The sequence below is a fragment of the Phodopus roborovskii genome, unplaced genomic scaffold, assembly GCF_943737965.1.
Source record: "Phodopus roborovskii unplaced genomic scaffold, PHOROB, whole genome shotgun sequence".
In the NCBI taxonomy this organism is placed as follows: domain Eukaryota; kingdom Metazoa; phylum Chordata; class Mammalia; order Rodentia; family Cricetidae; genus Phodopus; species Phodopus roborovskii.
Genome location: NW_026125278.1, coordinates 11,415,232 through 11,428,302, shown reverse-complemented (window position 1 = coordinate 11,428,302; position 13,071 = coordinate 11,415,232). Strand labels below are relative to the sequence as shown.

At 44.1% G+C, this 13,071-nt stretch overlaps 1 protein-coding gene across 1 annotated transcript in view; it reads left to right on the top strand.

Moving 5' to 3' along the window:
* Miga1 (mitoguardin 1) overlaps positions 1-11,947 on the top strand; it is a 39,855-nt gene extending 27,908 nt beyond the window's left edge. The window contains exons 8-15 of the mRNA XM_051195523.1: positions 982-1,100; positions 1,396-1,468; positions 2,302-2,388; positions 4,423-4,521; positions 6,317-6,451; positions 7,361-7,414; positions 10,461-10,577; positions 11,714-11,947. Coding sequence (XP_051051480.1) covers positions 982-1,100; positions 1,396-1,468; positions 2,302-2,388; positions 4,423-4,521; positions 6,317-6,451; positions 7,361-7,414; positions 10,461-10,577; positions 11,714-11,932 — 903 coding nt within the window. The 3' untranslated portion in view covers positions 11,933-11,947. The remainder of the gene's footprint in view (positions 1-981; positions 1,101-1,395; positions 1,469-2,301; positions 2,389-4,422; positions 4,522-6,316; positions 6,452-7,360; positions 7,415-10,460; positions 10,578-11,713) is intronic.
* The last annotated feature ends 1,124 nt before the right edge of the window (positions 11,948-13,071 follow it).

Sequence of the window (13,071 nt, the reverse complement as noted above, 5' to 3'; positions counted from 1 at the left end):
CACACACTCACACTCATACACACATGCACACACTCACACTCATACACACATGCACGCACACTCACACACTCATACTCATACACACATGCACACACACACTCACACTCATACACACACGCACACACACTCACTCATACACACTCTCACACACATCCACACATTCACACTCACACACATGCACACACACACTCACACACACATACACACACATACACACACACACACACACACACTCACACATTACAGTGTTCTGGGGATTTCTGTGTAGCTGACCACCCAATAGTATTTGTAGTTTTTTTTTTTTTTAAGGAAGCATCAGACGGAATTTTATTTATAGAGTTGTTAGATTCTATTTGTAGAATCAAAAGAGCATTATCTTTCAGTAACATAAAAGCTAGGTAAAGTCACGTATAAGACAGAATTCCTTACGACAGCAAGGTAGGATGTGTGTCTGTGTCCTCTTGGGTGTCGCCATAGGAGTTTAAAGTGCTCTGTGGATGACAGAAACCCTCTTCCTCATTAGTTAGTCTGCTTTTTGCACGCCTTGTGGATTTAAGTAGTTGGGTTTGAAATGAACTAAGCTTGTTACGTTTTCTCTTTTGGACTGAGACTGTGTAACAAGGCGGGCCTCTGAGTGCAGGGATTAAAGGAGTGGATGGAACCCAGGACTGCCGATTCCCCTGGAGCTGGAGTTACAGGAGGCTGTGAGCCTGCGCTGTGGGTGCTGGAAACTGAGCATGCCTCCGTTACCCCTCAGCCAGCCCTCCGGCCCAATGCCTGAGTTTTTGTTGTTTGGGTATCTATGTTGATGCAGGGTCTTGCCCATATTGGTCCAGGCTCACCTTGAAACTGTGACAACTGAGATCTGAAGTAAAATGAATTTAGTGGTTTTGTGGTTTAGTCACACTTAGCGTATTTTGGTAATGTCCGGGTGCTTTGGGAGTTCTTACTTCATTGTGAGTCATTTTTCTGCATTCTCAGCTCACGGAGCACAGAGAAGCACAGCACAGCTACGGCCTGGAGTCCTTTTGTTGCTGCCCTTTTTATGAGGAAGCTATGCATTTGGTTGAAGAGGGAAAAATTCACTCCCGAGTCCTGAGGTATTATGCGAGTTTAGCTTATGGCTAATCATTTATCTTAGCGGCTAATATATTATTGTGTAATAATAAATTACAGTGCTGATGCTCTTTTTGTGTGACAGTTATTAAATTATACTTACGATTATGGGGAAAACACATTTTTGGTACAAGTGAATTTTTTCCACGGTCTGCCAGTGTGCAGAGGACATGTGTTTTATGTTAAGGTCCTGTGGTGAAGCCCCGCTCAAGTCCAGGTGTGTGGAAGGCTCGCTCTCAAATGGGACTTGACGGTTGCTCTCTGCTCTTTATGATACAGAACTGAGATGCTGGAGTGTCTGGGAGACAGCGACTTTCTCGCCAAACTCCACTGCATCCGGCAGGCTTTCCAGGTGTGTCTTAGGGCGTTGAGTGAGTTGTGTGCCTTTATGTGTGACGTGGCATCCCTTCCTGTGCACAGGACAGCTCCTTTCATTATGCTGGCCGCTCACGGCAGGTAGGCAGCCGGCCAAGTTTATTCTCCCCCCCCCAGGCTGCTGTCCCCATTTCCATTGCCCTTCCCCAACCCTTCCTCCACCACACTTTGTCTAAGCGGAACACAGTGATGGTGTACGTGTGTGTAAATGGCTCTTCAAATGGCGCTTTGTCATCAACCAGAGTATATTTATGTTTTTAAAATTTGCATCAGTGATAAAGGATACTGATTTCCTAAACAGAAGTGAGGTTGTTAATACTAAAACCAGAATTGCCGGCACACACCTTTAATTCCAACACTCTTTGTGAGTTCAAGGCCAGCCTGGTCTACAGCCAGGGCTACACAGAGAAAACCTGTCTCAAAAAAAAAAAAAAATCTTTTTATTATTTTCATGTGTGTGTGCGTGTGTGTGGGAAGTTAGGTAGGTACACGTGAGTGCAGGTGTCCAGGGGGACCGGAAGATGGTATGAGATAGATATCATGGACTTGGAGTAGCAGGTGGTTTTAAGGTGCCCAGCGTGGGTGCTGGGAACCAAACTTCTGAACCACTAAGTGACCTGCCACTCAAGTGTCTAAAGCAGGATTTAAATTCCAATTATCTGCCTCTTATCTTTTTGATCACTGGGTTTAAGAGATCCTCATTTCTGTACATCTAGGCCTCCTGTGTTTCCAGTGTTGACCTAGCATCACAGGCAGCGGTCTCTGGTGTCACTGGAACCCATTCTCACCTTGGGGCTTGGTATTTTTCAGGTGATTCTTTCAGAAGCAGCTAACAGGATATTCCTTGCTCAAAGCGGGAGGAAGATTTTATCAGCTTTAATTGTGAAAGCACGGAAGGTAAATCTATTCTCTAAGCAAGTTTTGTTTTAGGTGGTTTATGTAATTGAAGAGTAAATAATAAAATGCAAGGGGCTGGTGAGATAGCTCAGCAGGTAAAGGTCCTTGTCAACAAGCTGACAACCCGAGTTTGAACCCTGAACCCACATGATCAAGAACCCTAGGACCCACATGATCTAGAACTCACGCGGTCGAGAACCCTAGAACGCCGCACGAAGGAGAACCCAGCCCAGCGGTTGTTCTCTCTCACAGACGGTGGCATGTGCCACCTGTCTACCAAACGAAAAAATAAGTATTTTTAACTTTTCTAAAAATTAAAATATACTAAAATTTTAATGGTGGAAGAAAACTGTGTAAGCAACTGGAAAGGTCCACAAACAGTATTTTATTTTATTTTATTTTTTGAGACAAAGCCTCTGTGTTCCTCTAGTTGACCTGGGGTTCACTTTGTGGATCAAGCTAAACTCAGATGTGTGTTGATTGTCTTGCCTCTGCCTCCTGGGTGCTGGGGCTACAGATGAGCACTACCCCATCTAGCCCAAGAGCATTAGTTTCCACTTGAGTTACTTTCTGTGTGTAAAGCTCGTGTCCTTTGAGCAGGCTGTTTCTAATAACTTACATTGGACTGTGCTGACTGGAGGTCGCTGGTGAGTAGAGGTGTTGGTAGAGCTGCTACTGTGACCAGCTGTTGCTACCACATCCTCCAGCTGTGCAGGAAGAACACTGCGGAGCCTGAACACAGACTGAGCCGCCTGTCACTCATCATCACTGGACTGAGTAAAGCAGAGACATGGATAAGGGCTTCGTTCAGACTGCAAGGAGCCACTTTCCTTTATCCAGGCCTGTCCAGATTTAAACATGCTAACAGAAATAAGAAGGCCTGCCGTTAGCTCTTTGCCAGCTGGTGCTCAGCTCCAGTCCTATTCACCCTCAATTCCTTGATCCTTGATCCGTGTAGTGTAGTAGAATTGCATCCACTCTACTAAGCAGTTACAGTACAGAAACTATTGTGACTGAATAAATGATACCTGGGAAAGTAACAAAGTATACTGAGTGACTGTCAGTCCAAGTACAAATTGGGGGTTGCTCTCTTGGCCTTCCTATTGTAGACAAGCCCAGGGGTTTGAACCAGTGTGCCTCCGGGAGGGGCAGAGCTGCATCGGAAGGACCCCAGTCTTCTGCTGGAACCACGTTTTCATCTCAAAGTCTGAATAGCAGTTTGCTACGAGGCTTTACTAATATTCTCATTCTTGGCTTCCGTAGAGTAACAGGTGTTAAGTGAACGGCTGAAAAATGTAGACTACTTGCCTAACCTGTCATGTAAAAGGGCCTGAGTTAAATCCCAGCATTCTATAAACCAGGTATAGGAGCACATCTGTAATCCCAGCGCCCTATAAACCAGGTATAGGAGCACATCTGTAATCCCAGCGCCCTATAATCCACATATGGGGCACATCTGTAATCCCAGTGCCCTATAATCCAGGTATAGGAGCACATCTGTAATCCCAGTGCCCTATAAACCAGGTATAGGAGCACATCTGTAATCCCAGTGCCCTATAAACCAGGTATAGGGGCACATCTGTAATCCCAGCACCCTATAATCCACATATGGGGCACATCTGTAATCCCAGCACCCTATAAACCAGGTATAGGGGCACATCTGTAATCCCAGCGCCCTATAATCCACATATGGGGCACATCTGTAATCCCAGCACCCTATAATCCAGGTATAGGGGCACATCTGTAATCCCAGCACCCTATAATCCACATATGGGGCACATCTGTCATCCCAGCACTTGGGAGGAAGTTGAATGAAGTAACAGGGTCAGAAGTGTGAGGTCACCCTTTACAATACAGTTCATTTGAGGCTAGCCTGGGATACTTAGGACACTTTAAAAAAGTAAATAATTTGGCTTGCTTTGAGAGTGGTTTCTAGAATAATTAAGATCCAACTAACTGTATGGAAAAGTAACTTATTTATTTTGCAGACTTGTCTTGTTATAAAGTTTAGACTTCAATATGTTTTCTTTGCAGAATCCAAAGAAATTTGAAGATGTTTTTGATGAAATGATCTATTTTTTAGAGCAGACTGATCACTGGGATAGTACTGAGATGGAACTTGCTGCCAGAGGGGTAAATTCAAATTTTATATAACCTTTACTCCTGTTATCTGCATGTATTCACCTGACGAAGGCAGTGTCTCTCTGCTTTTTTAAATGACAGGAAATCCAGCTGTGTGGTGGTGGGCACCATGCTGTCCCTGACACTCATAAACAGTGGAAACTGTATTCTTTATGCATTGGTTGCTTGTAAAGAAATGACTGTTTTTCTTCATTCACATCTCCCATCTGAAAATCAAGTGGCAGGCTTCATTCAGCAAGGCAGTGACTGCCCTGTACAAGAGCAGCTTGAGATGAGCTAGGGATGAGCACCTTAGGAAAGCTAAGGGAGTAGACGCCTTCTGTAGGACTGAAGACGCAAAGGTGCCAAGAAGAATCCGAGGCAGAGCCTTACTGTCAGAGACGGCAGAAGAGCCTAGCACCTCAGTGGCTGCAATGCAAAGTGGGGTCGTAGGTTATAAATGCACACGGTGGTGGATTTGATAGAGACATGAAGGTTCGGGTATTTACTTCCTGGCCCTGGTTATGTGGGGTCTGGGAGCAGCAACAGTACCACACATCATTCCCAACTCAGTTCTTGGCTTCTGACCAGCAGCCACCAATGGTAGAAACCATTGAGAATGTGTCCATTCCAGCCCAGCGCAGGCCGAGTCCAGGCTGAGTGGGACGCTCGCTGTGGTGGAACTTACAGGTGAGTTAGTTACCAGGGAGACGTCGCAGAGGGAACCATAGGCACCCAGAGCTCGGCTCTGTGCTCTCTCACTCTGTGAACTGAATCAGTAGACGCCCGAGCCTTCCTCTTCAGCCTTCCTGCCCATTACCCGCTTTTCCACAGTCGTCTCTGACCTGGGCACGGCTGAACCCCCAAACATATTTTAGCTCCTTCGGCTTTTCTTCCTGCCGCCTTTACCTTGGCCTAAATCTCTATTGCCTTTTGCCCAACCTACTGCCTGTCTCTGTATTCTGTGACTCCTGCCCACCCTCTCCCCTACACCCGTTCCCACCTACACTTCTGCTAAAGTTATCTTTTCAGACAAGGTCTCATTGTAACCCAGCATTGAACTCCAGGGAGCTGCTGATGAACTTGAGTTCCTGCCCCTCCAGCCTCTACCTCCCAGGTGCTGAGGTCGCAGTTACATGCCTCCCGGCCAAACTTGCCACGAGCATCTTTAAGCTATGTGATCTGATTATCCCCCATCCCCCCCGCCCCAGCTCCATCCTGCTGTGACAGTAGAAGTCCTCCACGTGGGTATAAATCCTTACAGGATCTACTTGTGGTCTCCTGCCAGACTTTCCACCTGCTCGGTCTCAGTTTCCATTTGACGCCTTTGCGTTCGTTCCCTCTGGCCTTAAAGCCTCACAGGATTCCCTGCTCCTGGGAAGGCCCACTCCCCAGGGAGCCCTCTCTAAAGTCCAGCTTAAAACCAACCGGTGCCACACACTCTTGATGCTTCATTGTGCTTACTGGGGTTGTAATTGCTTATCTGTGGGACTGTTTTCTTGCTGTTTTCCCCGTAGACTCCCCGTATCTGAACATCACTTGCTACTTCACAGAGTGATGGAGTAAGACAGGCTGACCTGGGGGTGAGTGAGGACCCACTCCCCATGAGCGCCGCCACCACTCAGCCTGAGGCACAGGAAAGGGATAGTAAGCAGATGAGCTGACCTCGTGGGCCAGGAAGGGACGAATACCCTGGAGATGTGGTTGTGTTCTTACCGTCTCTTTGTAGAGAAACACCAGGCATTGAAGTGCTCAGACTTTACTCAGCTCTCTGTAATACCCATTTCTATCTTGCAATTTAATACAGGTGAAAAACTTAAATTTTTATGATGTGGTTCTGGATTTTATCTTAATGGACTCCTTTGAGGATTTAGAAAACCCACCAACATCCATACAGAATGTCGTGAACAATCGCTGGCTCAACTCCTCTTTCAAGGAAACAGTGAGTGTTATTTACTTTCCTCGCCATTCAGACTGATGGGAAATGACCAGAGATGGACAGCTGATTAAAAAGTTACATAGAGGTCAGGAGTGGTGGCACACCTCTTTAATCCCAGCATCAGGAGGCAGAAGCAGGTGGATCTCTGTGAGTTCCAGACCAGTCAGAACTACATGAACAGAGCCTGTCTCAAAAAAGAAGAAAAAACGGAGGGAGGGAGGGTGATGAAGTCTGAATGCTAGAAATGTCTTTTTAAAAGTTCCATTCACTGTTTCACAATTGGAAACTTCCAGATACTGCACTGTAAAGCATTTCAAGTATACATAAACTATGCTCTAGCCGCAGGAAGTGGATGTCTGCTAACGCTGGGTTGGCCAGAGAAGAGACTTCATCAGGGTCCACTGGGGCTTTTCTTCCACTCATCATGGTTGCCATTTCTTAGTTCTTGAATAAAACTTAGCTTTACCCTCAGATGTTCCAGCAATACTGTCCTTGGATGAAATGCAATACTAAATTTATCTTCAGTGCTTTTCCACAGAAACAGGGTTTAGGAGCTCTGAAATCTGGGGACCTGCTGCTTCAGCCTCTTAGGTACCAGAGTTATAGGAGTGAGTGCCCGTATGTAGCTTTAGAATTTATGAGCCCTTGAGAATTGTGTTGTAATTGCTAACCTTGGTTCCAGAGTTCAGTCTTTTTCTCTTATTGGCTTTGTATTAAATTTTTATTTCATTAAAATGAATTATCCCCCTAATGTTCATAAACAATACCAGGAGCCCAGGTTAGCCCTTACTATTACTCTTTGGAATTTCTAGACTAAGAAACTTTGAATTCCAATACAAATCACTGTTTTTAAATTGAAACATTGACAACAGCTATCAATCTAAGTCTGTTTTCTCCTCTGTGTACATTCAGGCTGTGGCTTCAAGCTGCTGGTCGGTGTTGAAACAGAAAAGGCAGCAGATGAAGGTGAGACTTGGCGCGCCCCAGGGTCCTGCCTTAGCCCATGCTCTGTTGCTGTAAAACAACCAGCACTGGGTAATTTATGGATGGGGAGGAGGCTGGCTCAGACCACACGGCCAAGGCTGCCTGCCTAGTATGTGACAAGGCTCTGTGCTGTCCCAAGGCCTGCAGAATAAGCAGGCCTGGGTGTAAGGAGGGACACGAGGACAGTCTTCTCTGTAACAGGACACCCTCACAGTCGCTTGCTCAGTCTGAACAGAGTGACGTGTCAGTCAGTAAAGGCATTTGGGTATCAGGGCTTACCGTATCTGAGAAAGGTCTTTTTGCTGCAGTGTAAGCTAGATCATGTGAAAATTCTTCTATCCCTTAGTCCCATCTCCCTATACCGGCATTACAGACACGTGTGCCATGTGTCTGGCTTTTACGTAGTTTCTAAAGATCTTAATTTAAGTTGTAAGTCTTGCGTGACAAGCTCTTTACCCACTGACATATGGCCACGTGGGATAATGTCAGACAGGAGAAGGAACTGGAAAGGGCTTCTTGGCTTACTTGCGTGTTACAGTGCACCGTCCAGGAAATTCAAGGCAGGAGTTCTGGAGGAGCATTCCTCACTGGCTTGTTCTTCCTGGCTGACTCAGCTTGCTTTCTTGTGTCATCCAGGGCCAGACACTTCCGTAACAGTTATTAGTCTAGAAGGTGCCCGCAGACTTGCCCGCTTCAGTCTGATGGAGGCAGTCCCTCAGTTAAGGTCCCTCCTCCCAGCTGGCTCTAGTTTGTGTCGAGTGGACAAAACAAAAGCAAAAAGCAGCACATCCATGAACGGAACACTGGTGAATTTTAAGACACCATAAAAGTGCCAAACTTTTGAAACATGGAAGAAAGAAACCCATGTCAAAAACCAGGTAATATGTTCAACAAAGTCACAGAAGAAAATTTTCCAAATTTAAGGCAAGAAAATGCCTATCAAGATGCAAAAGGCATACACATGAAATGGTTGGTACCAGAAAAGAAACTGTCTGGGTCATATAGTGGTCATAACACCGGATGCCCAGATCACAGAAGCTATTGACAGCTACAGAAGCTAAGGCCAGCTCCCATGTAACGGGTCCCAGCGGAGTAAGAGCCACGCCCACTTTTTAGTGGAGACTTAAAGAGCCACAGTGCCTCAAATGTATGGTCTGTAAGTCCTGAAAGACAGCAGATGACATCCCAGACCACTGTACGAAAATTAAAAAAAAAAAAAAAAAAAAAACCTATCAGTCATAAAGATAAAAAAGGAAAAAGAAAACCTTCCTATGGCGAAGATCACAGGAATTGATGACCCCAAGCCAGCTCTGCAGAAGGTGGAGGGTACTGGAAAGAATACTTTGGGTCTGTAGAGAAGAATAACACTCACCTAGGAAAATAAACTGTGTCAGAACAGCTAATCAAAAAAGGACAGATAAAACACCACAAAATGACAGGGACAAGAAATAACATACATTGTCCAATAATATTAACAGTCTTACTTCCCCGATAAAGAGCACAGGCTAGTGGATGTGATTAGTAAACAGGATACCCTTCTCTTCCCCAATTCTTGTTGTTGTTGGGATTTTTGTTTTTATTGTTGTTGTTTTGTTTTGTTTTTGTTTCTGCTTCCAAGAAACACATATCACTATCAATGATAGACAGCACCTTAGAGTCATGGAATGGAAATTATCCAAGCAAATGGAACTAAGAGACGATCAGAGTAGCTCTTCTAATGTTTGACAAAATCAACTTCACCCCATAACTAGTCAGAAGAGATAAGGAGGGTACTTCATGCTTAAAGAAACAGGCCTCTCTGGAGGGCACTGAATTTCTAAGCAAGCTGTTTGGGGCCAGAGAGATGGCTCAGCAGGTAGGAGCACATACTGTTCTTGCAAAGGGTACAAGTTCAGTTCCCAGTACTCCAGTCAGGCAACTCCCAATCACGTGTAACTGCAGTTCCAGGAATCTGACATCTTCCAGCCTCTGTGAGCATGTCTGTTTATGTGCGCAGAGATACACACACACACACACACACACACACACTTGACTAAAGTTAAAATAACTCTTGCACAATGCATCCTCTATGATCTAAAACCACACGTTAACCTCAGCACCACGATAACCGTGGACTTCACAATTGTCTCACCAACAGACAAAAACTGAGCAGGGAACATGGGGGAGTAAAGTTGTGCCACAAATAAAATGGGCATAACAGACACCACAGAGCGTTCTACCCACACACTAAGAGTGTGCTTCTCAACGGCCCTTGGAACTTTGTCCAAAATTGACAGCATATTAGGACACAAAGCCAGTGTAAATAGATGCAGGGAAATTAGAACAACATTCTAGAGTCTATCTGACCACAATGGAATAAAACTAGATACCAAGAGCAATAGAAAAGTACATAAAATCATGGAAACTAAGCAGCAAGCTATTGAATGATAGTTAGGCCGAGGAAGACATTGAGAAGGCAAATACTTTTAGTGAAAATGCTTTAAGTTAGGTGTATTCATTTCATGTCATGGAAGAACACTGTAGCATTGCTAGAATTTTGCTGCCGTGTGATAATTGCTTTTAGGAACTAGAAGTTAAATGCAGAACCCACTGCTCTGTGGTGCTTTGACTGAGAATGTCCCCTAACGGCTCCTGTTCTACATGCTTTGTCCCAAGGTGAACTCTTTGGGAAGGATTGGGAGGTGTGGCCTTATTGGAAGAGGTGTTCCAAAATTCAGAACAATCTGGAATTTTTCTGGCTGGAGCTCCTGGATAGGGAAGATTCAAAATGTATTTTTATGAGGTGAACTTGCCTTTTAGAAGGTGTTTCACATGGAAATCTGCTGGCTAGGGTATAGCCTATAAAAACCCCCTGACCCTTAATTACTGGTAAGTTTGTTAATGCTCCCAATAGGCTGCCTCATTATGGAACCTTGGTCTGCTCCCAAAGAGTGCTGCCCACATACATGCTACCAGTTTATGCTTCATTAATAGAGAATGTAAATTGAAGAAGGTAAAAATAACCGGATTCCCTTTTGCTTCCCAACAGATCTCAGATGGATTTTTCGCCCATTTTTATGCCATTTGTGAGCATATAAGCCCTGTCTTAGCCTGGGGCTTCTTGGGCCCTAGAAATTCTCTGTATGACTTATGTTGCTTCTTTAAGGTATGTTCAGTCATTGAATCATTGCTTTAAAAAAATAAAACAAAGTTGTTTGCTTTTGTATAACATATATAAAGTTGTAAAAATCACCTAAATTCTGTATTTAAGTACCAGTATTAAGTTTGTGACATTTCTAAATACCAATGTTAATGTAACAGACCAGGGTCTTAGGCAGCTGACACTCTACTGTAGAGTAGACCCCACAGGTCCACTGACTGCCCACTTTTCCTGTCAGGGCCTTGAACCCTGTTGCCATGCTACAGTGGCCCCTGGGTGGTAGAGAACTCAGCTCTGTACAAAATGATATGAACACTGAAACCCAAGTTGTAAGAAATCACATTGGAATTTGCAGTTATGTCCTCATGTTAGAAGTCTGTGTTTGTCAGAGCTCACAACAAAGTGTTGTGGCTGGCAAAGTACCAAGGAAAACCTCTCTGTTGGACTGTATTGAGGTGGCTGAATCTCAAGAGGCAAACAGTTAGCTAAGTATAGATGTGAATGCTTGGGTGTCTCGCTGTACTGTGAATTTTTTTATTTTAATTTTTGTTTGCTTTAGTTGTAGAAATGACATAGGAAGTACTTATCTTACTGTTATTTAGAACTCATTACTTTGTTTCTAGTCTACCTAACTTTCCAATTGTAAAGTGTGTGTTTCCGTGAAAAGCGTAGAGCTGGATTAAGCCAGCCCTGAGGCCCCCACCTCCCACCTCCTCCCCATCTGCAGACTGGGGCACTCGAAGGCTGCTGGCCTGTGGCCTGCAGGGACTCTGGGATAGCCGTCCTCGTATTCCTTAGCATATGATTCCTACAAGATTAAAATTTGGCCTGCCTCTGCCTACCGAGTTCTCTGAGTTCAAGGTCAGTCTGGTCTGTAAAGAGAGTTTCAGGACGGCCAGAGCTGTTACACAGAGAAACCATGGCTCAAAAAAAAAAAAAAAAAAAAAGACAAGTAGTATTTGCCCAAATTTTACAGACATAGAAAACAACAGCCCAAAGGTTAAATAACTTCTTCAAAGCCCCTTGCCCATGAAATGTGAAACCAGCCCCAGAACTAGGCTGTCTGTTCCAGGATCAGCAGTTCATAGATTTAACAAATTGTGGTGTAATAAATACCAATCTCTTGCATATTCATTTTCCAGAATCAAGTTCTTTTCTTTCTCAAAGACATCTTTGACTTTGAGAAGGTGCGTTATTCGAGCATAGACACCTTGGCAGAGGACCTCACTCACTTACTCATCCGCCGCACGGAACTGCTCGTCGCCTGTCTTGGTGCGGATGCCCTGAGGCATGCCGCAACTTGTACTAGTGGACACCCCCATGCCGTGTCCTCCACCCTGGTAGAAGGCAAAGTACAGTAAGGACTGAAGAGGTTTGAGAGTGCTGTCTGGAACCTTAAGTGAATGACGTTGTGAAGTGTGCCTCAGGATCCACAGAATTGTTGATGTGGACTCAGGGAGAGAGAGCGAAAGAAAGTCTCAAAAAACGGGTGATTTGCTGTGCGCGCGCGGAAATTCTCTCATCGAATCCGTGTGTGACGTGTCTAGAGTGGCTTTTTAATCACGTCTAGGTAATAATTTATGAAATGTTGCATACTTTGTGGCTGTTGCCACATTCCACTGTCTGGAATGTCCACTATCATCCTCAAAATACATCACGATGCTTTGCACCTTGAAAATACACTAACCCTAAGGTGCTCATGGTTCACATGTGTGAGAATTTATGACTTCTGCTGTCAACATATCTAACTTTGCCTGAAATGTACTCTTAACCATCAAGTTATCTCTTTGTCTAATCAAATGTAGGGAATAGTGGTGTTTGTGCTGTTTGCCTTATTGCTTGTGTATTTGCTTTTGTATTTGAATGGAAGAAATTGTAATCACGAAGGATTAGTATACAGAATGAAACTGAGTTTAGAGTGTGCACCTTGTGGAGGGTCCTGTCGTGACGAGAGTCCTATGATTTACAATACACTGGAGATTTTTATCTTTTTATAAATCATAACATATTAAACTTGAAAATATGATTTACCAAGAGACATAAGTTATTAAACCTGGTAGAATCAAATATCTACTCCTTGCTCTGTCTGCAAAACAAGCATGACTCCCCACAGCGAGAGCAGCACACGGGAAGCTTGCCATGTTATCAGCTTGGGTTTTAAAGGATTTTTCCTCTCAGAAATGGAACACAGATATTCTAATCGGGAATATATCCTGTGTCCTTATGATAAACATATGAAGAAGTGGCAAAGTGTACTATGTATTCTCAAAGCCCTGTTAACCGTGTTTTAAGATCATGTACCACTTGTTCACTGGTAGATTGGACTTGTTGATTGGTGGTCCTAAAAAGGACTGCATTAGTTTTAAGAGTTATACAGAAAGATCTGAAATGCGTCTTTTAAAAAAACGGATTTTCAGCTTAAAGTGCCTAGATTAAGGTTAATGGTGAGAAAATAAAAAGTAAAAATAAGTGTAATTTTTTTAAGATTTCAAATTTATAT